The 23,944-nt window shown below is 45.3% G+C and overlaps 1 protein-coding gene across 1 annotated transcript in view; it reads right to left on the bottom strand.

Moving 5' to 3' along the window:
- Nucleotides 1-23,944, bottom strand: part of mmp17a (matrix metallopeptidase 17a) — an 86,029-nt gene that overhangs the window by 18,596 nt on the left and 43,489 nt on the right. Inside the window, exons 3-7 of the mRNA XM_068055534.1 lie at nucleotides 22,268-22,397; nucleotides 18,324-18,607; nucleotides 11,545-11,721; nucleotides 8,756-8,855; nucleotides 5,473-5,555 (exon numbers count right to left, since the gene is read on the bottom strand). Of these exons, the coding sequence (XP_067911635.1) occupies nucleotides 5,473-5,555; nucleotides 8,756-8,855; nucleotides 11,545-11,721; nucleotides 18,324-18,607; nucleotides 22,268-22,397 (774 nt within the window). The remainder of the gene's footprint in view (nucleotides 1-5,472; nucleotides 5,556-8,755; nucleotides 8,856-11,544; nucleotides 11,722-18,323; nucleotides 18,608-22,267; nucleotides 22,398-23,944) is intronic.

Genomic DNA, 23,944 nt, shown 5'->3' with positions numbered 1-23,944 from the left:
CCAAAATTTTTTTTTCCTATTTTCCAATCTCCAGCTTTCGGCAACCATTCTCTGCTATCATGTTAAATTCCAGAAAGCTTGTTATGGAATGATAATGCTGGAGCCTATCTTTACTCAGCTTCACATTTATTGTGCAGAGTAAAAGGATTACAAACACGTAGCTCCTCACTCAAAACCCTCCACCAGTCTCAGTGAGTGTCTGCTTATAAGTACTCGACTAAAACCTCAAATAATACCCTTCACCTGCATATAATCAAACCATTAACACACAATTAACAGATTAATGTGACCACAGTGAAGGATTAACAAAATAGAATCACTAGATTAAAAAAAACTACCAGTTTGATTTCTGCACACCACCAATTCTGGCCTCTTGTGCATTGCTGATTTCCATCGCCCCACATTGGTGGCCGTGCTTTCAGCTGCCTGGACCCTAAGCTCTGGAATTCCCTCCCTAAAACTTTCCGCCTCTCTCTCCTCCTTTAAGTTGCCCCTTAAACCAACCTTTGACCAAGCTTTTGGTCACTTGTCCCTATGTGGCTCTGTGTTAAATTTTGTTTGATAACTGCTCCTGTGAAGTGTCTTGGGGTGTTTTAAAATGTTAAAGGGCGCTACCTGAATGCAGGTTGCTATTGTTGCTATGAATAAGAGAAATAGGAAGCAGCTGGAAGTGAGAGAGTCTGATAGGATAAGTTGTCGGTGCAGTGGAACAAACAAGACCCAAGAAAAACAATTTACCAGAATGGTACCAATGATGAGACTTCAGTTATGTGGAGAGAGATGAAACTGGGCTTGTACACCTCAGAACTCAGAAGGTTAAGGGTAGAAAAGTCTTTACCCAAAGAGTGGCGAGAATGTGGAACTTGCTACCACAGGGAATCGATACCTTTAAGAGGAATCTGGATAAACACAAGAGGGTGAAGGGAATAGAAGGATATGCTGACAGGGTGAGACGAAGGGTGGGAGGAGGTTCGTGTGGAGCATAAACACCAGCATGGAGCAGATGGGCCGAATGGCCGGTTTCTGTGATGTAAATTCTATGTTATTTAATACAAGTGTTCAAAATCTTGAAGGATTTTGATGGACTAAATAATGAGAAACTGTTTCCAGTGACAGTGGATTGGTTACCAAAGGACACAGATTTAATGTGGAAAGAGAAGCAGAGTTAACGTTTCGGGTCAGTGACCCTTCTTCGGAACTGACAAATATTAGAAAAGTCACAGATTATAAACAAGTGAGGTGGGGGTTGGGCAAGAGATAACAAAGGAGAAGGTGCAGATTGGACCAGGCCACATAGCTGACCAAAAGGTCACGGAGCAAAGGCAAACAATATGTTAATGGTGTTTTGAAAGACAAAGCATTAGTACAGATTAGGTGGTGAATATACTGAATATAGAACATCAGCAAGTGCAAACCTGAAGAAAAACAACCTGAAAAAAACAGTGGGTAAGCAAACTGAACAAACTAAGATGAAATGAAATAAATGCAAAAAAGGATTGTAAAAAATGTAAAAAGGAATGCAAAAAAAAGGAAGAAAAAATAACTAAAAATGACTAAAAATGAAAGTAAAGTGGGGGGCTGTCATGCTCTGAAATTATTGAACTCAATGTTCAGTCAGGCAGGCTGTAGTGTGCCTAATCGGTAGATGAGATGCTGTTCCTCGAGCTTGCGTTGATGTTCACTGGAACACTGCAGCAATCCTCTACCCTCACCCCTTCCCTTCCCTCCCAGAACCGTGACAGGGTTCCCCTTGTCCTCACTTTTCATCCCACCAGCCTCCATATCCAAAGGATCATCCTCCGCCATTTTCGCCACCTCCAGTGTGATGCCACTACCAGTCGCATCTTCCCCTCCCTTCCCCTGTCAGCATTCCGAAGGGATCGTTCCCTCCGCGACACCCTGGTCCACTCCTCCATTACCCCCACCACCTCGTCCCCGTCCCAGGGCACCTTCCCTTGCAATCGCAGGAGGTGTAATACCTGCCCATTTACCTCCTCTCTCCTCACTATCCCAGGCCCCAAACACTCCTTTCAGGTGAAGCAGCGATTTACTTGTACTTCTTTCAATGTAGTATACTGTATTCGCTGCTCACAGTGTGGTCTCCTCTACATTGGGGAGACCAAGCGCAGACTGGGTGACCGCTTTGCGGAACATCTCCGCTCAGTCCGCAAGCAGGACCCTGAGCTTCCGGTTGCTTGCCATTTCAACACTCCCCCCTGCTCTCATGCTCACATCTCTGTCCTGGGATTGCTGCAGTGTTCCAGTGAACATCAACGCAAGCTCGAGGAACAGCATCTCATCTACCGATTAGGCACACTACAGCCTGCCGGACTGAACATTGAGTTCAATAATTTCAGAGCATGACAGCCCCCCACTTTACTTTCATTTTTAGTCATTTTTAGTTATTTTTTCTTCCTTTTTTTTGCATTCCTTTTTACATTTTTTACAATCCTTTTTTGCATTTATTTCATTTCATCTTAGTTTGTTCAGTTTGCTTACCCACTGTTTTTTTCAGGTTGTTTTTCTTCAGGTTTGCACTTGCTGATGTTCTATATTCAGTATATTCACCACCTAATCTGTACTAATGCTTTGTCTTTCAAAACACCATTAACATATTGTTTGCCTTTGCTCCGTGACCTTTTGGTCAGCTATGTGGCCTGGTCCAATCTGCACCTTCTCCTTTGTTATCTCTTGCCCAACCCCCACCTCACTTGTTTATAATCTGTGACTTTTCTAATATTTGTCAGTTCCGAAGAAGGGTCACTGACCCGAAACGTTAACTCTGCTTCTCTTTCCACAGATGCTGCCAGACCTGCTGAGTGAATCCAGCATTTCTTGTTTTTGTTTCAGATTTCCAGCATCCGCAGTATTTTGCTTTTATACACAGATTTAATGTAATTGACAGAAGAACCAGGGGGAGAGGAGGAATTCTTTTTTACACAGTGAGTTGTTGTGATCTGGAACGCGCTGCCTGAAAGGGCGGTGGAAGCAGATTCACTAATAACTTTCAAAAGGGAACTGGATAAATACTTGAAAAGGAAAAAATTGCAGGGCTATGGGGAAAAAGCAGGGGAATGGGATTAATTGGATAACTCTTGGAGAGTTGGTACAGGCACGATGGGACGAATGGCCTCGTTCTGTGCTGCATAATGCTACAGGCTGAATTTAGTTGAGTTTGCGGTGCTCCTTGCACTAGGCCGTAAAGGTGAGGGGACACCGCCCCGGCCTTTTGGAGTACCCCCACCTCACCCCCGGCAAAACTCAACGGTGCTCAGGCACTTAAGTGCCCGCCGTCGGGATCCCCAATCCTTTAAAGAAGGGGATACCGTCTCATGGAGCTACCGGCCAATCAGAGGGTACTACACCAGGCCCAGGACCAGGTCCAGCACTGTAGCCCCGGACCCCAGGTAAGTATGGTGGGGTCGCTGCGGCCAGTCCGGCAGGCCCTGGTGAGGGTGGAGGGGAGGGTGGATGTTGAGTGTGGGAGGAGGGTTTTAACGGAGGTGCAGCCTTTGCCGCTGGGGGCCACAGATTGCCCTGTGGAGAGCCCGTCCCCCAAGTCCACATGGAGGCTGCCTTATCTCACTGGACGACCTCCCCCCGCGCGCCCCCCCACCACTGGTGTAATTCCAGTGGCGGCAGGAACAGGCCTTAAGGGTCACAATTGGCGGTGTGATGGGCACCACGCCACACCTTCTCCGCCTTCCATCGCAATTCTATGGCCCCCTCCCACTTCCTAGCCCATCTCCCAGGGGCCATTAAATACTGCCCTATGATTTATTAAAGATAGAAAGTTGGGAAAGTAAATGAGGAAGGCATGCATCACATTTATAATTTCTTTCTCTAAATTGCATGGCTCAACAGAGCCAATATTTTCTTTTCTTTCAGTCTCCAACACAAATAATCCTTCAGCAATTTAGCTGGAAGTGGACTGACAGGTCTTGTATTGTGAGGCTCCAGTTCGTACAATGAGGTCCATTGCCACCTGCAGCCCAGCTCTGGTATTTTTATATAACTACAATCTGAATCCCTCATTGTCACACAGTTAAAGTCCTGACCATTCCATCAGCTATCGCCACTGTCAACATTCACATAAATAGACAAGGGAAATTGGAGACAGCTGCCTGTTTTCACAACTTGAAAGGAGTAAATTATGCCTGAAGGCTAACAGAATGCAGTGTTAGATGCAGGTCTCGCCCTGAGCGTTTGTCAAGGCGTTGCAATGTTCAAACTGCAAATTGCGTGATTCGATGTGCTTGTAACGAGCCCAAACATGATGGGATATCGAACTGAGACAGCATCGCTCAGTGCAAGACAGAAATAACTTTCCCCCTCATCGTTACTACCACCAACTGTTCCTGAAATGATTCCGAGTCTTTTGCCTCGACTGCTCTACATTTCACGTGCCGATTCGCTATTTGGATGACATCAGGGCCTAGATTTGTCTTTTGTAAGTTGGAACTCATTCCCCTCATCCTATTGGCACAACCTAGTTTGGTGTAGAGATCAAAGTTATGTTTTTTTTGATCTGTTGTCTATTTTATCAACCTCCACAAGATCCCTTCTGAGACTGAGAACCCAATTTCTCCAGTATTTCATCATAATTTACTCTACTCACACGTCAGGTCAGTCTTTTCAATGCAGCACGTCACAAGAACACAAGAAATAGGAGCAGGAGTAGGCCATTCAGCGCTTCGAGCCCGCTCCACCACTCATTGAGATCATGGCTGATCTTCTACTTCAACACCATTTTCCTGCACTATCCCTGTAACCCTTAATGTTTTTAATATGTAGAAATCTATCGATATCAGTCTTATTTATTTATTTAGAGATACAGCACTGGAACAGGCCCTTCGGCCCACCAAGTCTGTGCCGACCATCAACCACCCATTTATACTAATCCTACACTAATCCCATATTCCTACCACATCCCCACCTTCTCTATATTCCCCTACCACCTACCTATACTAGGGACAATTTACAATGGCCAATTTACCTATCAACCCGCAAGTTTTTTTTGGCTGTGGGAGGAAACCGGAGCACCCGGCGAAAACCCACGCGGTCGCAGGGAGAACTTGCAAATTCCGCACAGGCAGTACCCAGAACTGAACCCGGGTCCATGGAGCTGTGAGGCTGCAGTGCTAACCATACTCAGTGACTGAGCCTCCAAAGCCCACTGACGCAGGGATTTCAATGTTGTTCTTCTGTCTCAGTGACTGGAACTGAACACAAAGCTCAAAGTGGCTCCAACCAGAAATGGACACATGGTTCAAGGTGGTTCTGATACAAGCGGACACAGAGACACAGTGGTTGCTCTGACTAGAACTGGAGAGGGGAGGAGAGGGGAAATATTAATCAGCACCCAAAGACCACTATAGTCAGCAGGTAATGGGAGCAGTACTCAGAACTTGTGGTAATTACTCATATAATCTTGCAGCACGAGGAACATAAATACAGAATTACAACATGTACCTTTAAAAAAGAAAGCTTCTCCTCTGATCTGAGCCACAGCATCAAAGTTGGTATTACATCTGTCAGGAACATCTGTTCTAGGCCTGCAAGCGAAAGGAGTCAGATCAGAAATATATCTTTCTTCATACACACATACACCAACCTGTAACAGTGCAGAACTCTGTAATACATTCATCTCTAATTAAAACAAAAAGTGCTGGAAAACACTCAGTAGGTCTTGCAGCATCTGTGGCATAGGGGTTGCCAACTCTCCAGGATTGGCATGGAGTCTCCAGGAGATTAATCTTCAAAAACTACTGGAACAAATTCCGGGGAGGAAAGTCAGAGCGGCATTATAAAAAATAATTTTCTTTGAACACTTCTGCTTCGTAATTGCAAAAATGTTGGCGATGGGAAAGAAAAGGCTGTTTGGCCAACAGTCAAGGATCATCCAATCAATTTACTGAAGAGTCCGTTCGTTTTCCAATTGGCTGTAGGAAGGAGAGGCATTGTGAGGATGGACATGTTGGGCAACCAATGGCCAGAGCCTGGGGGCGGGGCAGCTCATGGGAGGAAGTCATGTGACGAAACATCCAGGAATACAACCAGCCAGAGTTGGCAACACTACTGTTGAGATGAAGAAACGGTTAACATCAGAGCAGTTCTAACGATAGGTCATTAAACCTGAACCATTAACCCAGTCTTTCACTCTCCTTGATTGCTGGACTTCAAGGCTCTTTTAAACTAGTAAGTGAAAAGTAACTGTGCTTTACTTGCCAAATCTCAATCAACATGAAGTAATTGTACGTAAAACAAAGGTTGCTATTATAAATGGCTACTTCTTTGACAGCACCTTCCAAACCCGCGACCTCTACCACCTAGAAGGACAAGGGCAGCAGATGCATGGGATCACCACCACCTGCAAGTTCCCCTCCAAGTCACACACCATCCTGACTTGGAACTATATCACCGTTCCTTCACTGTTGCTGGATCAAAATCCTGGAACTCCCTCCCTAACAGCACTGTGGGTGTACCTACCCTTGACTTCCTTGTAGATCAAAAGTCAACTCAATCAGTCCATGGCCAATTGCAATGACTTATTTTATATAATTAAGTTTCACTTCATGAATGCCAACAATCCTGGCAGTGAAAAGTTGTACGAGAGAGAAAATAATTGCGTTTATGTAATTTCTTTCAGGTGCTCATAACATTTTAAAATGCTTAAAAGCCAATGAATGATCTGCAGACACTAAAAAGCAAAATACTGCAGATGCTGGAAATCCGAAATAAAATCGGAGAAAGTCTGGCAGCAACTGTGGAGTGAGAAACAGAGTTCCGTTTGCAAGTTGGCCAGTTGAGTATTTCTGGTACTTTCTGTTTTTATGAGTGTAGTTATATAGGCAAATGTAGCAGTCAATAGGCATATCGCAATGTCCCACTGACAGCAGTGTGAACAGATAATCTCTCTTTAATGATGTGGTTTGAAGGATAAATATTGGTCAGAACTCTCCTGTTCTTCTTTGCAACAGAATCACAGGATCTCTTACATGTACCTTGAGAGGGCAGACGGGGCTTGGTTTAATATCTCATCAGAAAGACAGCTCCTCTGACAATGCAGCACTCCCTCAGTACTGACCCACAATGCAGCGGTCCCTCAGTACTGACCCTCCAACAGTGCAGCACTCCCTTAGTACAGACCCTCTGACAGTACAGCGCTCCCTCAGTACTGACCCTCTGACAATGCAGCACTCCCTCAGTACTGACCCTCTGACATTGCAGCACTCCCTTAGTACAGACCCTCTGACAATGCAGCACTCCCTCAGTACTGACCCTCCCACAATGCAGCGGTCCCTCAGTACTGACCCTCCAACAGTGCAGCACTCCCTTAGTACAGACCCTCCGACAATGCAGCACTCCCTCAGTACTGACCCTCTGACAGTACAGCGCTCCCTCAGTACTGACCCTCTGACAATGCAGCGCTCCCTCAGTACTGACCCTCTGACATTGCAGCACTCCCTCAGTATTGACACTCTGACAATGCAGCACTCTCTCAGTACTGACCCTCTGACATTGCAGCACTCCCTCAGTATTGACACTCTGACAATGCAGCACTCCCTCAGTATTGACACTCTGACAATGCAGCACTCTCTCAGTACTGACCCTCTGACAATGCAGCACTCCCTCAGTATTGCACTGGGAGTGTCAGTCTGAATTTTGTGTTCGTATCTGGAGCGGAGCTCGAACCCACAACCTTCTGAGTCAGAGCTAAGAGTGCTACCAACTGAGTCGCAGCTGACACAGTTAAGAATTAAAGGTTAAAAATATCAGGCAAAAGATGACAGAGTAAGAAATCGAAGAGTACTGAAGGAAATGAAAATTTTCAGTGCTTTTATTTTCTGTCAGCCTTTTAGTTGTTGCAATTTTTTCTTTATATCTGCCCTGTTGAATTCTTTTATCATTTTAAATACTTTGATTAGGTCAGCCCTCAACCTACTAAACTCAGGGGAATACAAGCTTTGTCTTTGCAACCTCTGCTTATAATTTAACCCATAATTAAACCCACAACCTCTTCCACCTAGGACAGGGGCAGCAAATACATGGGAATACCACCACCTGCAAGTTCCCCTCCAAGTCACACACCATCCTGACTTGGAACTATATCGCCATTCCTTCACTGTCACTGGGTCAAAATCCTGGAACTCCCTTCCTAACAGCACTGTGGGTGTACCGACCCCAAATGGACTGCAGCGGTTCAAGAAGGCAGCTCACCACCACCTTCTCAAGGGCAATTAGGGATGGGAAATAATTGCTGGCCTAAAAATTGACGTCCACGTCCAATAGAATCCATTAAAAAAATGCAGGGCTGATTTTTGCACATATTACAAACAGAATAGCGAACACTTTGCTATCTTTATAATTAGTTAGACTCGATGGAGTAGGCCCAACTGGCAAGCAGCAACTTGGAACTGATTACATCAATGGACAGAAAGTACCTGAGCAAGAAACACTCTGTTCATTCACATCAAACCTCAGTGTCCCAGCAGTAACAATAGCACCCAAACATCTGTCTGTTTAAGGGAGGAGGTAATGTATTCCCAATCCATCCACACCCACAAACCGAGAATTCATATTCTAAAAACAAGTAAGTTGATGCCTCTGAGTGTAAAGTTGAAAGATGTTGGTTTCACACTTTTCCCATCTTTTAATACAAGTGACTACAAGGAGAGAGAAGGGCAGGAGAGAAAGTGATTGTCTAAACCGTACCCCACCCCCCAGCCCCCCATGGCTAACAACCATTACTCACTGAGCAGTTGGCCGCTTCCGTGGAGGTTCTGGGAGCACTGGATAGTCTGACGAATTTTCCACTTTGGCTTGGCTGGTGGGGAACAACAGCTCTCTGACACCTCGATACAGAGAAAAAGACAAAAAAATATATTAAACAAACAACACAGCCAACCTCTACCTTGCCTAAAACTGAATTAAATAAAAAACAAATCAAGTTTGAAAGTGCGGTCACGTAAATTCTCCTGTAACAGGCTTTAATTTCATCCCCCTTGGTATCCCTTGGCTCATGTGAGTGGTTTAGAACAATCAGGAGCTCCAGAAGGCTACAAATGCAATCTTTCAGTCCCGCTGCAAAGGAGGTTGGTTTCTCATTTAGATTTGCGCAATCTTCTTCATTCTGCATGTGTATTAAATCAACGAGTGACATTTCTAATTAGCAATATCCTTTCCAGTTCAGTGACTATCCCATTTACTCTTTTATGCCCAGGGAATTTACTACAGCTTTCACTATCAGTTTGTAGTTTGTCAAGTGCACATCAGAGAGAGTGGCACAAGCAAGATTTGGTAACAGCTGACTGAACTGCTTTGAAATAATTTAACACATGCCTTTTGCTATTCTTTGGAAAGCACTTTAACCTGTTCGTTTAATTTGATTGTATTTTAACTCGCTATCAGTCTGAAGATTGTGGGTTCAAGTCCAACTCCAGGACTTGAGCACAAAGTCCAAGCTGACCCTCCAGGGCAGTACTGAGGGAAGGCTGCACTGTTGGAGGTGCCCTCTTTCAGATAAAATATTAAACTGAGGCCTTGTCTGCCCTCTCAGGTGGACGTAAAAGATCCTGTGGCCACTACTGGACAAAGAGCAGGGGAGATCTCTGCAGCATCCTGGCCAATATTCATCCCTCAACCAAAAGCACCAGATCAGAAGAATTGGGCACATTTCATTGCTTTCGGTGTGACCATACTGTGTAAAATCTGCCTGCCATATTTGCCTACATAACAACAGTGACCATACTTCAGAAAAATACACTTATTGGATGTGAAATGATTTGGGATATCCTGAGTACTTAAGGTGGAAATTGGGATGTAATGCACGCATTTTCTTGTATCTCTAGAGCATCCACAGAACGTCCCAAAACCCTTTCCAGCCTAACATCTACTTATGTGGCTCGGTGTCATACTTTGTTTTATAATGCTCCTGTGAAGCACCTTGGGATGTTTTATTGTGTTGAAGGTGCTATATAAATGCAAGTTGTAGTTCTTGAACCGCTACAGTCCATGTGGTAGAAGGATCCAGGAGGAGCAGGATAATATGGGCCACCCCTCCTCTCTCCCTTCGTGAACCAGCCCCCACCTGCACTTCTGCTTTCCGGGACTGTAGGTCCTGTGAGGTCTGACCCATCTCACCAAGACTGACTCCTACTCCCAGCGATGACACTATTCTCACCAGCTTCGGCCAGAAGTCATTGTCAGGGCAAGTGAATTAAAATCTCCGCAGCCTCGCACTCCGCCGGGGGTTGGACGGTTTGATTTTCACCCGCGCCCCCCTCTCCAATTTCCACCATGTGTTAAAATAGGCCCACTAGTTTTTAATAAAACATTATTTGCACCTCCTGTGGTCACAGGCACCTGATCTGTGACCAGGATCTGTGAGGGGTACAAATACTTTAATCCAGACAGATTCATCACGATTCATCTCTATTCAAAACAAAACAATAAAGAGAGGTTTAAATCTCAGCTTTTAATATCAGAGGTGGTCACAAGTAATATATTCGTGTTAGGAAAATGTGAAGGTTGCTCATATCACAAATACAGCTGGAAGTCAAATACAATCTTCCAGACAGTTTGATTTTGATTAAATTCTCACAATGATTGATTGGCAAAGAGAAGTCATAAATCCTTTCATTTAAGTACTCAGCTAGTCGAGTACATCAAGTTCAAACTCACCCTGAAATAAATGGCAACAGGGACAGGAAGAAAATGGTGTTGAGAACATTTTTACTTGGAATTTAGTTGCACAGTGGCGCAGTGGTTAGCACCGCAGCCTCACAGCTCCAGCGACCCGGGTTCAATTCTGGGTACTGCCTGTGTGGAGTTTGCAAGTTCTCCCTGTGTCTGCGTGGGTTTTCTCCGGGTGCTCCGGTTTCCTCCCACAGCCAAAAGACTTGCAGGTTGGTAGGTAAATTGGCCATTATAAATTGCCCCTAGTATAGGTAGGTGGTAGGGAAATATAGGGACAGGTGGGATGTGGTAGGAATATGGGATTAGTGTAGGATTAGTATAAAATGGGTGGTTGATGGTCGGCACAGACTCAGTGGGCCGAAGGGCCTGTTTCAGTGCTGTCTCTCGAAATAAACTAAATATGCTGTTTTTTATTCAGTCAGTTCTGCTGAAGTCTGCGTGTGACCCAACGTATCTCAAACCTCAAACTAGGAACACAGGAATCACCAGACGACAAAAGACCCAGGACCCTCTCGTTCACCTTCGACCAGCCTGACAGTCACATGATACAATGATAATGGGGGTTGTTGGCCAATCACAGCGATCAATCTCTATCAATGAGTCTACAACAGACCCAGAGATGAAATAAGGAAAACCCCCAGTGATGGAGAGCTTTGTGAACCATAGGCCCTCCCAAGCACGCTCCACTCACCACACGTCAGGTCACAAATTACTCACATACTGAATCACAAAATGTTATTTCTGAAAGAAATCTATTGGATTTATATTTGAGTGAATCAATACTCTGCTTCCATTGGATCCCGAGAGAATAAATGGAAGAAGGATGTGAAATGAGAAAGTCCGAACCGTATATCTGCCAGATTCTCAATCGGTCATCATAAGGCAGGTGATACTGGAGAGGATCGCCCACAGGGCCCTGGTAATAAGGTCTCATGATGGATTCATTGGCTGAGGAATGGGACAGTCCAATGGCGTGCCCAAATTCATGGACAGCCACGGCAAACAAATCCATCTCACGAGAATCTGCAAGAAAGAAAGACACCTTCTGAAACTGGCTGATAGATCATCATTCATCATGTTCATTCTCATCCTTGTTTTCAAATTCCTCCAAGGCCTTCCCTCCCTATCTATGTAACCTCCTGCAGCCTCGCAACCCTCCAAGATCTCTGTGCTCCTCCAATTCTAGCATCTTGCATGTTCCTGATATTAATCGCTCCATCATTGGCGGCCTTACCTTCAGCTGCCTCGACCTCATGCTCTGGAATTCCCTCCCTAAACCTCTCCGCCTCTCCACCTCTCTCTCTACTGCTTTAAGATGCTCCTTAAAACCTGCTTCTTTGTAAAACCTGTCCTAATATTTTCTTACATGGCTCAGTGTCAAATTTTGTTTGATAACGCTCCTGCACAACACTTGGGACATTTTATTTCTTGAAAGATGCTCTATAAATGCAAGTTGTTGTTGTTACTGCAAATAAATTCCAAGATGTTCTACAGACTCTCAAACAAAGACTTCAATACAATTTGCGAGAATGTTGCTAGAGATGTTGAGATTGCTGTGTCTATTTAATGATTATTGCTATGATATGGGTATGGTAGTGTGGTGCTAATGTTACTGGGCTGCTCATTCCCGGCCCATGAGGGAAACCTTAGGAAACAAAATCCTCTCATCTTCTCGCCCCTCTTCCAGATTGCCAGCTCCTTGGTGTCCCAAGTTCCTGGTGAGGCCACACTGGGCAGCAAATGAGTGGCTCAGAGTTAAAATAGCTTCTGAGTCTGAATGAGGTCATCAGACCATGACCTCTGTATTTTAAAGAGGCCTTCAACTGCTGCCGTGGTGAAGGAAACGGGAAGAGGACGAGGCCATTCAGCCCCTCGAGCCTGTTCCACCATTCATTGAGGATTATGGATGATCTGTACCTTAACTGCATCCACCCGCCTTGGCTGCATATCCTTTAATACCCTTGGCTGATTTAAAATGATTAATTGAGTTCCAGCATCTACCACTTTTTGTGGGACAGAGCTCCACACTTCAACCAGCCTTTGTGTGAAGAAGTATTTCCTAATGTTTCTCCTTCTTCTGAGTGGCCTGACTCTGATTTGAAGGTTATATCCCCTTGTCCTCAACTCCCCCACCAGCAGAAAAAATTTCTCTCTATCGACCCTCTCAACTTCGTTCAAAATCCTAAAAATCTCAATCAAATAACCCCTTACCCTTCTATATTCCAGGGAATACAAGACCAGTTTATGTATTCTCTCCTCACAATCTAACCCTTGGAGCCCTGGTAACATTCAGGTGAATCTGCACTGCACTCCTTCCAAGGTCAATATATCCTTTCTAAGGTGCTGTGCCTGGAACTGGACATCATTCTCCAGATGTGGTCTAACCAGGGCTTTGTGTAGATGTAGCAAAACATCCTCCTCTTTATATTCCAGCCCTCCAGTTATAAAGACTAACATTCCATTAGCCTTTTGATTACTTTGAGGGGCCTTATGCACCTCCTGAAACCTGGGAGTAAACATTGAGACAGGCACGAGGGCAGCACTGACCCTCGGAGCAGGACGCTGTGCCCATTTTAACCCCTTCCCCGCGCCCGTCCCCTCCGCATGCCCCATTCATGTCGACCCTCCCCCCCACGACGCCCCAACCACCTTTTACAAGGTTCATAACTGTTACACGGGAGAACAGATGCAAACAGATAAACAAGAAAATAATATAACTGAACTGTAAATCACACTCCCAGCACAAGGCAGTAGGACCCTGTTAAACACCTATCTTTGTTTGGTATCTTTAAATGCCTCCTTTAGCTGGGGGCTAAGCAGACGGATTTTATGTGTATTTAATGTTTTTCCTCATTTTGCTGGCAATGCCTTTCAACAAAAGAGACACATGTATCTGTGCAGATTTGCTCAGAGATTCAAGTAAAGCTCTCTCCTGCTTGTACAGTGTGCTTATGCAGTCAATGCATCAATATGTTTCTGGCATCAATCTATTTTTGACAATTTGGACCATTTCATCTGTGAAAGGTTCGATATGAAGAATTACCCAAATACAGCGACTGCATCAACTGTTCTTTCTGGCAAATGCATCAGCAGGAGATGAGGAGAAATATTTATTTTTTTAAACACAGCAAGTTGTTGTGATCTGGAACGTGCTGCCTGAAAGGGCGGTGGAAGCAGATTCAACAGTAACATTCAAAAGGGAATTGGATAATGCGCAAACGAAAAATTTTCAGGACTCTGGGGAAAGAGCAGGGGAGAGTGGGACTAATTGGATAGCTCTTTCAAAGAGCCAGCACAGGTATGATAGGCCGAATGGCCTCCTTCCTTGCCGTAATGACTCAATAAATCTATTACTAGATTACAGTCGAGACATTGCTCCAGTAATCATTATTGATGGCACTTTGATAACTAACAGTTGATGTAGCCCTGTATTCAGCCATTTTTTGATATTTAACCTTTCACAGATAAAATAATTCAAACTGCCAATATTAAAGATATCAGAAAGGTCGCTGGGGTAGTGTAGTGATTACAGAATGAGAATCATAAAATGATACACACAGGAGGCAGCTAGATAATGCATACTTTGAAAGACAGGGACTCAGTTTAATATCTCATCTGAAAGACTGACCTTTTTTTATTCATTCATGGGATGTGGGCATCACTGGCCAGGCCAGCATTTATTGCCCATCCCTAATTGCCCTTGAGAAGGTGGTGGTGAGCTGCCTTCTTGAACTGCTGCAGTCCATGTGGGGTAGGTACACCCACAGTGCTGTTAGGAAGAGAGTTCCAGGATTTTGATCCAGCGACAGTGAAGGAACAGCTTTACAGTTCCAAGTCAGGATGGTGTGTGGCTTGGAGGGGAACTTGCAAGTGGTTGAGTTCCCATGCATTTGCTGCCCTTGTTCTTCTAGTTGGTAGAGGTCACGGGTTTGGAAGGTGCTGTCTAAGGAGACTTGGTGCATTGCTGCAGTGCATCTTATGGATGGTACACACTGCTGCCAGTGTGCGCCGGAGGTGGAGGGAGTGAATGTTCGTGGATGGGGTGCCAATCAAGCAGGCTGCTTTGTCCTGGATGGTGTCGAGCTTCTTGAGTGTTGTTGGAGCTGCACCCATCCAGGCAAGTGGAGAGTATTCTATCACACTCCTGACTTGTGCCTTATAGATGGTGGACAGGCTTTGGGGAGTCAGGAGGTGAGTTACTCGCCTCAGGATTCCTAGCCTCTGACCTGCTCTTGTAGCCACGGTATTTATATGGCTACTCCAGTTCAGTTTCTGGTCAATGGGAGTGCCTAGGATGTTGATAGTGGGGGATTCAGTGATGGTAATGCCATTGAATGTCAAGGGGAGATGGTTAGATTCTCTCTTGTTGGAGATGGTCATTACCTGGCACTTGTGTGGTGCAAATGTTACTTGCCACTTATCAGCCCAAGCCTGGATATTGTCCAGGTCTTCCTGCATTTCGACACAGACTGCTTCAGTATCTGACGAGTTGCGAATGGTGCTGAACATTGTGCAATCATCAGTGAACATCCCCACTTCTGACCTTATGATTGAAGGAAGGTCATTGATGAAGCAGCTGAAGATGGTTGGGCCTAGGACACTACCCTGAGGAACTCCTGCTGTGATGTCCTGGAGCTCAGATGATTGACCTCCAACAACCACAACCATCTTCCTTTGCGCTAGGTATGACTCCAACCAGCAGAAAGTTTTCCCCCTGATTCCCATTGACCTCAGTTTTGCTAGGGCTCCTTGATGCCATACTCGGTCAAATGCTGCCTTGATGTCAAGAGCAGTCACTCTCACCTCACCTTTTGAGTTCAGCTCTTTTGTCCATGTTTGAACTAAGGCTGTAATGAGGTCAGGAGCTGAGTGGCCCTGGCGGAACCCAAACTAAGCATCACTGAGCAGGTTATTGCGAAGCAAGTGCCACTTGATGGCACTGTTGATGACACCTTCCATCACTTTACTGACGATTGAGAGCAGGCTGATGGGGCGGTAATTGGCCGGGTTGGACTTGCCCTGCTTTTTGTGTACAGGACATACCTGGGCAATTTTCCACATTGCAGGGTAGATGCCAGTGTTGTAGCTGTACTGGAACAGCTTGGCTAGGGGCGCGGCACATTCTGGAACACAGGTCATCAGTACTATTGCCGGAATATTGTCAGGTCCCATAGCCTTTGCAGTATCCAGTGCCTTCAGTTGTTTCTTAATATCACGCAGAGTGAATCGAATTGGCTGAAGACTGGCATCTGTGCTGGGGACTTCAGGAGGAGGCCGAGATGGATCATCAACTCGGCGCTTTTGGCTGAAGACTGTTGCAAATGCTTCTGCCTTATCTTTCGCACTCATGTGCTGGGCTCCCCCATCATTGAGGATGGGGATGTTTGTGCAGCCACCTCCTCCAGTTAGTTGTTTAATTGTCCACCACCATTCACGGCTGGATGTGGCAGGACTGCAGAGCTTAGATCTGATCTGTTGGTTATGGGATCGCTTAGTTCTGTCTATCGCACGCTGCTTATGCAGTTTGGCACAAAAGTAGTCCTGAGTTGTAGCTTCACCAAATGTTGACACCTCATTTAGAGGTATGCTTGTTGCTGCTCCTAGCATGCCCTCTTGCACTCTTCGTTGAACCAGGGTTGGTCTCCTGGCTTGATGGTAATGGTAGAGTGGGGGATATGCCGGGACATGAGGTTACAGATTGTGGTTGAGTACAATTCTGCTGCTGCTGATGGCCCACAGCGCCTCATGGATGCCCAGTTTTGTATTGCTAGATCTGTTTGAAATCTACCATTTAGCATGGTGATAGTGCCACACAACACGATGGAGGGTATCCTCAATGTGAAGGCGGGAATTCGTCTACGCAAGGACTATGTGGTGGTCACTTCTACCAATACCGTCATGGACAGATGCATCTGCGGCAGGCAGATTGGTGAGGACAAGGTCAAGTATGTTTTTCCCTCTTGTTGGTTCCCTCATCACCTGCGGCAGACCCAGTCTAGCAGCTATGTCCTTTAGGACTTGGCCAGCTCGGTCAGTAGTGGTGCTACCGAGCCAGTCTTGGTGATGGACATTGAAGTCCCCCAACCCAGAGTACATTCTGTGCCCTTACACCCTCAGTGCTTCCTGCAAGTGGTGTTCAACATGGAGGAGTACTGACTCATCAGCTGAGGGAGGGTGGTAGGTGGTAATCAGCAGGAGGTTTCCTTGTCCATGTTTGACCTGATGCCATGAGACTTCATTGGGTCCGGAGTCGATGTTGAGGACTCCCAGGGCAACTCCCTCCTGACTGTATACCACTGTCCCGCCACCTCTGCTGGGTTTGTCCTTGCAGCACTCTCTCAGTATTGCCCCTCACACAGTGCAACACTCCCTCAGTACTGACCCTCCGAAAGTGCAGCATTCCCTCAGTACTGACCCTCTGAAAGTGCAGCGCTCTCTCAGTACTGCTCCTCTGACAGTGCAGCACTCCCTCAGTACTGCCTCTCCGACAGTGCAGCACTCCCTCAATACTGCCCCTCTGAAAGCGCAGCGCTCCCTCAGTACTGCCCCTCTGACATTGCAGTGCTCCCTCAGTACAGAGCCTCTGACAGTGCAGCACTCCCTCAGTACTGACCCTCTGAGAGTGCAGCGCTCTCTCAGTACTGCTCCTCTGACAGTGCAGCACTCCCTCAGTACTGCCTCTCCGACAGTGCAGCACTCCCTCAATACTGCCCCTCTGAAAGCGCAGCGCTCCCTCAGTACTGCCCCTCTGACATTGCAGTGCTCCCTCAGTACAGAGCCTCTGACAGTGCAGCACTCCCTCAGTACTGACCCTCCGACAGTGCAGCACCCCCTCAGTACTGCCCCTCTGAAAGTGCAGCACTCCCTCAGTACTGACCCTCCGAAAGTGCAGCACTCCCTCAGTACTGACCCTCCGACAGTGTAGCGCTCCCTCAGTACTGCCCCTCTGACATTGCAGTGCTCCCTCAGTACTGAGCCTCCGACAGTGCAGCACTCCCTCAGTACTGACCCTCCGACAGTGCAGCACTCCCTCAGTACTGACCCTCCGACAGTGCAGCACTCCCTCAGTACTGACCCTCTGACAGTGCAGCACTCCCTCAGTACTGCCCTTCTGACAGTGCAGCACTCCCTCAGTACTGCCCTTCTGACAGTGCAGCACTGCCTCAGAACTGCCCTTCTGACAGTGCAGCACTGCCTCAGAACTGCCCTTCTGACAGTGTAGCACTCCCTCAGAACTGCCCCTCTGACAGTGCAGCACTCCCTCAGTACTGACCCTCTGACAGTGCAGCACTCCCTCAGTACTGACCCTCCGACAGTGCAGCACTCCCTCAGTACTGACCCTCCGACACTGCAGCACTCCCTCAGTACTGACCCTCTGACAGTGCAGCACTCCCTCAGTACTGCCCTTCTGACAGTGCAGCACTCCCTCAGTACTGAGCCTCCAAAAGTGCAGCATTCCCTCCGTACTGGCACTGAGTGTATCAGCCTGGATTTTTTGCTCAGGTCTCTGAAGTGGAGACGTGGCCCCATGAACCCCTGAGTCAGAGGTGAGATTGCTACCCACTGTGCCACGGACTGACAAATAAAAGTTTCCTTGTGCCACCAGCTCTAATAATTGACAATACCTGAAGATCGGAATGTCCAAGCCTCCTCCTCATCGAAATGCACATCTCCGGCAATCGGATTGTCCCCTGGGAAGAAGGCATGGGCGACTGCACCCCCTGGCCCATCAAAGGGGTAACGGTCGTTGTGGTAGGACTTTGAGAAGTCAATGAGAATATCTGCATTGTCCCCAGCCACCTCATGGAAGTTGAGTGGAGCGACATCACTCCAAACCTTCAGGGCGTAATACATGAGAGCACGGACTGTGTCATGGCCCAAATGGGAGTCCTTCGGAAATGTTCTGACTCTGCAGATAATAATAGCAAGTCATCAGCCTCGAGCCTCATTACTGCTAATTAGTAACAAGAATGTAATGAATCACTTGTTAACATTATTGGAAAGACAGTATGATACTTTGGTCTTTTAAGCTTCAGCTGAAAAATGATAATGCTTTTAGAAACCGATATTTGGATTAAGATTAAAATGGCAGTAACTGATTATAGGGTTGCATTGATTGAAAGCAGGCATGCTGACACTGACCATTTATCAACACATACAATAACCTGTTCTTGACAGCATCAATGAGCAAAATTTTTAAAAACCAAGTCAAAGAATCATGGCAAGGACCCCTGGCAGTCTGTCCCAATTTATTTCACTGCATTAGAAACATCAAAAGGGGCCTTAGAGAGGGTGCAGAGGAGATTTATCAGAATTATGCCAGGGATGAGAGACTTCAATTAATGTGGAGAGTCAGGAGAAGCTGGGATTGTTCTCCTTAAAGCAGAGGAGATTAAGGGGAGACTTAATTGAGGTGTTCAAAATCATGAAGTGTTTTGATTGAGTAAATAAGGAGAATCTGTTTCCACTGGCAGGAGGATCCGTAACCAGAGGGCACAGATTTACGATAATTGGCGAAAGAACTGGAGAGAAGATGAGACTTTTTTTGACGCAGCGAGTTGTTGTGATCTGGAACGCGCTGCCTGAAAGGGCGGTGGAAGTAGATTCAATGGTGACTTTCAAAAGGGACTTGGATAAATACTTGAAACGGGAAAATCTGTAGCGCTATGGGGAATGAGCAGGGGGAGTGGGATTAATTGGATAGCTCTTTCAAAGAGCCAGCACAGACATGATGGGGCAAATGGCCTCCTTCTATGCTGTATTATTCTATACTATGGCTCAATGGATAATTTGGGGTGGGGAGAACTCAGTATTATCCCTTACCAGTGAAGAATTCACCAATCTCTATCAGGGCAGCAGCTGGGGCTTTGCTGTCCATGTTTCCATGATGTGGTCTGTGCAAGTGGGGGAAGAGGCTTAAGTCTGGGCATCAGGTGAGGACAGTTTGTGTTTATCTGTGATCCTGTGCTTCAGTAGCTTTCCTGGGAACACACGCATAGAGTCACAGAATGGCCACAGCACAGAGAGAGAGTCCATGTGGCCCATCGTGTCCGTGCTAGCTCTCTGCAAGAGCAACTCAGCTAGCCTCATTCCCCTGCCTTTTCCCTGTATCCCTGCTAATCTTTTCTCTTCAGGTAATTATCCGATTCCCTTTTGAAAGCCACGATTGAATCTGCCTCCACCATACTCTCAGGCAGTGCATTCCATTGCATGAAGACTGTGTCTTTGGTTAAGGTACCGAGGAGTTCCCAGCACTCGAGGACACATTGGCCATTATATGAGTCAGGTTCAAAAAGGCAGAACTGGAAATATTTTCAGATTATATAAATTGAGCCACACCACAATGTTAAATAGAACAAGAAGACAATGTTCTATCAATAGGGCAGACACAGAGAAACTATTTCCTCTGGTGGGGGAATCCAGAACAAAAGGGCATAATCTTAAAATTGGAGCCAGGCCATTCAGGGGTGATGTCAGGCAACACTTCTTCACACAGAGGGGAGGGGAAGTCTAGAAATCTCTCCCCTAAAAACTGTTGAGGCTGGGGGTCAATTGACATGGCTTGAGTTGATAGATTTTTGTTGATTAAAGTCAAAGGATATTGAGAAAAGGCAGGTAAATAGACTCCAGGTACAGATCAGGCATGTTCTAATTGAATGATAGAACAGCCTCGAGGGGCTGAATGGCCTTTTCATGTTCCTATTGTGTTGGAAAATAATCCTAATATTGGCTCAAAATCCAGGCTGAAGAGTGTGGAAAACTTTGATTATGTCTTTCCTCATCTCTTATAAAGAAGGTTCAGTAGTCAGTCTACTCCAATATCTTGACATTCACAGAAGGGAATTAGCATCTGGTGAAATCATCACTGGAAGTTTAATCAGTAAAAAAAAAGGCAATTCCCTGTTTATGTTAAAAAGCAGACAATTATCAATATTTGGTGCAATGAAGCTCGATGTACCTCACTCTTCAGAGTAATACATATTGTATCAAAGAATGGTGTAGCACACTATGGGTTCCAGCATCCTGATCTCAAGCCATATATCCCATAATGACCCTCCTTTCTTTTGAGGAATGTGGAAATTAGATGTGTGCCATATTTTACCAGTAAGCAAATAAAACAAGGACATACCAATGGCAGCTGTAATATGAGTGGGATTGGGTTGCCAGATTAAACTTTCTGAAAGTTGTAATATTCATGCAGCATAGATCTCTAACTTCCTCCAGCTCTACAAGCCTCTGAGATCTCTGCACTCTCTCCAATTCTGGCCTCTTGAGCATCCCCGATTTTCATTGCTCCACCATTGGTGGCCGTGCCTTCAGCTGCCTTGGCCCTAAGCTCTGAATTTCCCTCCCTAAACCTCTCTCTCTCCCTCTCCCATTCCTCCAAAACATAACTCTCTACCAAGCTTTTGGTCACCTGTCATATTCCCTTATGTGGCTCATTGTCAAACTTTGTTTGATGACTATATTAAAGGTGCTATATAAGTGCAAATTGTTATTGTTAGGAAACCAGATAAGTACCTGATAAAGAAAGACATACATTTATACAGCACCTTTCAAGGCCTCAGGATGTCTCCAAGCACCTTACAGCTGATGAAATACATTTCAAGTGCAGCCGCTGTTGAAATGTAGGAAATGCAACTGCCAATTTGCACACAGCAAGATCCCACAAACAGCAACGTGATGATGACCAGATAATCTGTTTCTGTGATGCTGATTTAATAATAAGTATTGAACGCCCCTGCTCTTCTTCAAATAGTGGCCAAAGGATCTTTTAACACCCACCTGAGGGGGCAGACAAGGCCTCAGTTTAACAACTCATCTGGAAGATAGCACCTCCAACAGTGCAGTACTCCCTCAGTACTGCACTGGAGTGACAGCCTAGATTAGGTGCTTAAGTCTCTGGAGTGGGGGCTAGACCCACAAACTTGTGATTCAAAGTCAAGTGTGCTATCCACTGAGCCACAGCTGACATTACATAGCTCAAACTGGCATTCATCTACTTAAATTCTATCTCTACGCCTTTTTCAAAAATTCTTTCTTTTTTAAAGTTTCCCTGCGAAAACTCCCAATTCCACAGGCACGTGGCTAGACATCCTCGGCTACTAGGCTTCTGCAAGAAGTGTTTTTGCTGTTTGAAGAAAGTAGCCGCAATGACTCACTACTGTCCTGAATCCTTGCGAGGAAAAGGCTAACCATCTCCGGATGGGACAACCAAATCTGGGAAACGTGGGGATCAGAGCAAAGACATTTCACACCCTACCAGGACCCATCTCTGGACAGAGGACCTTAAATTTTTGCTTCCAAATGACTTGGGTGGAAAATAGAGATCGGGTTAAGTGACATGAACAATGGAAGAAAAACAAAGCAGGTAACTGGACAAATGTCATTTGTAATAAGAGTGAAATTACTCATCACAATATTACATTTCTGCCAGCAAGTAGCCTTGTTCCTAAAGTGCATTCACCAATAAATTTTTCATCTGATTAACTGAAGTAGTTTTTATCTTTTCAAAACTAGCCATCAATAACCTCAAACATAGGGATGCAATTAAAAGGTTGACGATTACCTCCAGGATATATTTCTCTTATTCCATTTAGTCCCGAGTTGAAGAGATCGCTTCCTCCTGATTATTTCTGGTTCAGCAATATCAGGCAGTGAGCAACGAGGTGTTTTCATTAGCATCAGTGTGGCTGCATCTACAATCCAAACAAGTCAAGATGCTTCTTCACACAGCAATGAAATAAATGAACAGGGTGAGTGAACTTTTTTTGCACCAAGTTCTTCATTAAATGTTTCCACTAACAGAAAGGAAGAAGAATTATGGCACAGGCACGATGGGCCAAATGGCCTCCTTCTATGCTGCAAGAGTCTATGTAGAAAAGGATGAGAAAAATGAAGGGGGAAGGGGCAACGGGAATAAAGGGGACAGAGAAATGAAAGCAAGGAGAAAAGGGAATGGGAAGAAAATGCGACAAAAACAAGGAAAGGCACATTGGTTTCTGAAACATGCTAAAACACAAGATTTTTATATACATCTACTGCTTTGACGTGTACTATTAATTAAACATGGATATTGAAAGCAGCGATGGAAAACATCCTCTCAATAGAAAGGCTGTGGTAAACTTTGCAGTTGAGTATTGTAAACTTGGGAAACACTGAGAATCACCCTGCAAAATGGACTGAGTGAATCATTTAAAATGCTATGAATACAGATATGCAGCAGAGCCTGATTTTTAAAAAGTTGCACCATCAGGTTCTATGCAGCAATAAAGCCATGACACCTGTCACGCCCACGCAATCCAAACCTATGAACTATAAAATGAATTTATAAAGTAAACCTGAAACGGACATTTTTCTTGTAAAACAAAATGGAGCAAAAGGTCAGGTGACCTTTCCTTTCCTGCCAGTACATGTAGAACTACAGGAACCCCAAGCTAATTTTCATGTATGGACAAGTCTTGGAGAAGTCATTAAAATACAAACGACCTTTCTGGACACATCCCTGAGAAATTATTAAAATGTAAATGACCCCTTTTGTGGTACTGATTACTTCTCTCCAACTGACTGGATTGACAATACTGTCGCATACCTTTGGACTCCAAACTCAAATTCCAAAGAATGGGTATGAAAAGCCCTACTTTATCAAGGTGAGATGAGGATGAATGCACCTGGACTCTATTGACTAACAATGGCCTCACCATCAGACACCATTTATGAGGACAATGGAAAGAAAAACTATGGTCACATGACAGAAATTAGGTTTCTGATAAGGAGTTTTAATAAAGGTATATTCTGGCCAGACAAAGGAAATCCATCCATGCCATCGAAGGAAAGGATCCTGCCTAAGATTACCAGCTTTGAACTATATGTAGGCAGCGACTGGAGTTAGCGTTGAACTCCCTCCCTGAGAAATCGAACCAGGACTTCACCATTGGCCTTTGGCTGCAATATAACAAGAGCAGTCTGCAACAGCGCATCCATCTTCCTAAACCTACCAAATCTTTCTTCAGTGAACAAGGGAAAAGATTACATGCCTGCACCGTTTCAAGTCTTTACCCCAGGGAAAAGCAAATTTAACAGAGAGCTCTTTACAAATCATCAGACCTAACTCATGTTATCTTTATAACTTCTATCTTGAGTGTGTGTGTATCTGTATGAGCATTTTATTTATTTGTTCATGGGATGTAGGCATCACTGGCCAGGCCAACATTTATTGCCCATCCCTAATTGCCCTTGAGAAGGT

The sequence above is a fragment of the Heterodontus francisci genome, chromosome 23 (genome assembly GCF_036365525.1).
Source record: "Heterodontus francisci isolate sHetFra1 chromosome 23, sHetFra1.hap1, whole genome shotgun sequence".
Taxonomy (NCBI): Eukaryota; Metazoa; Chordata; class Chondrichthyes; order Heterodontiformes; family Heterodontidae; genus Heterodontus; species Heterodontus francisci.
Note: the sequence above shows the minus strand (reverse complement) of the source record. Positions and strands in the feature narration are given on the sequence as shown.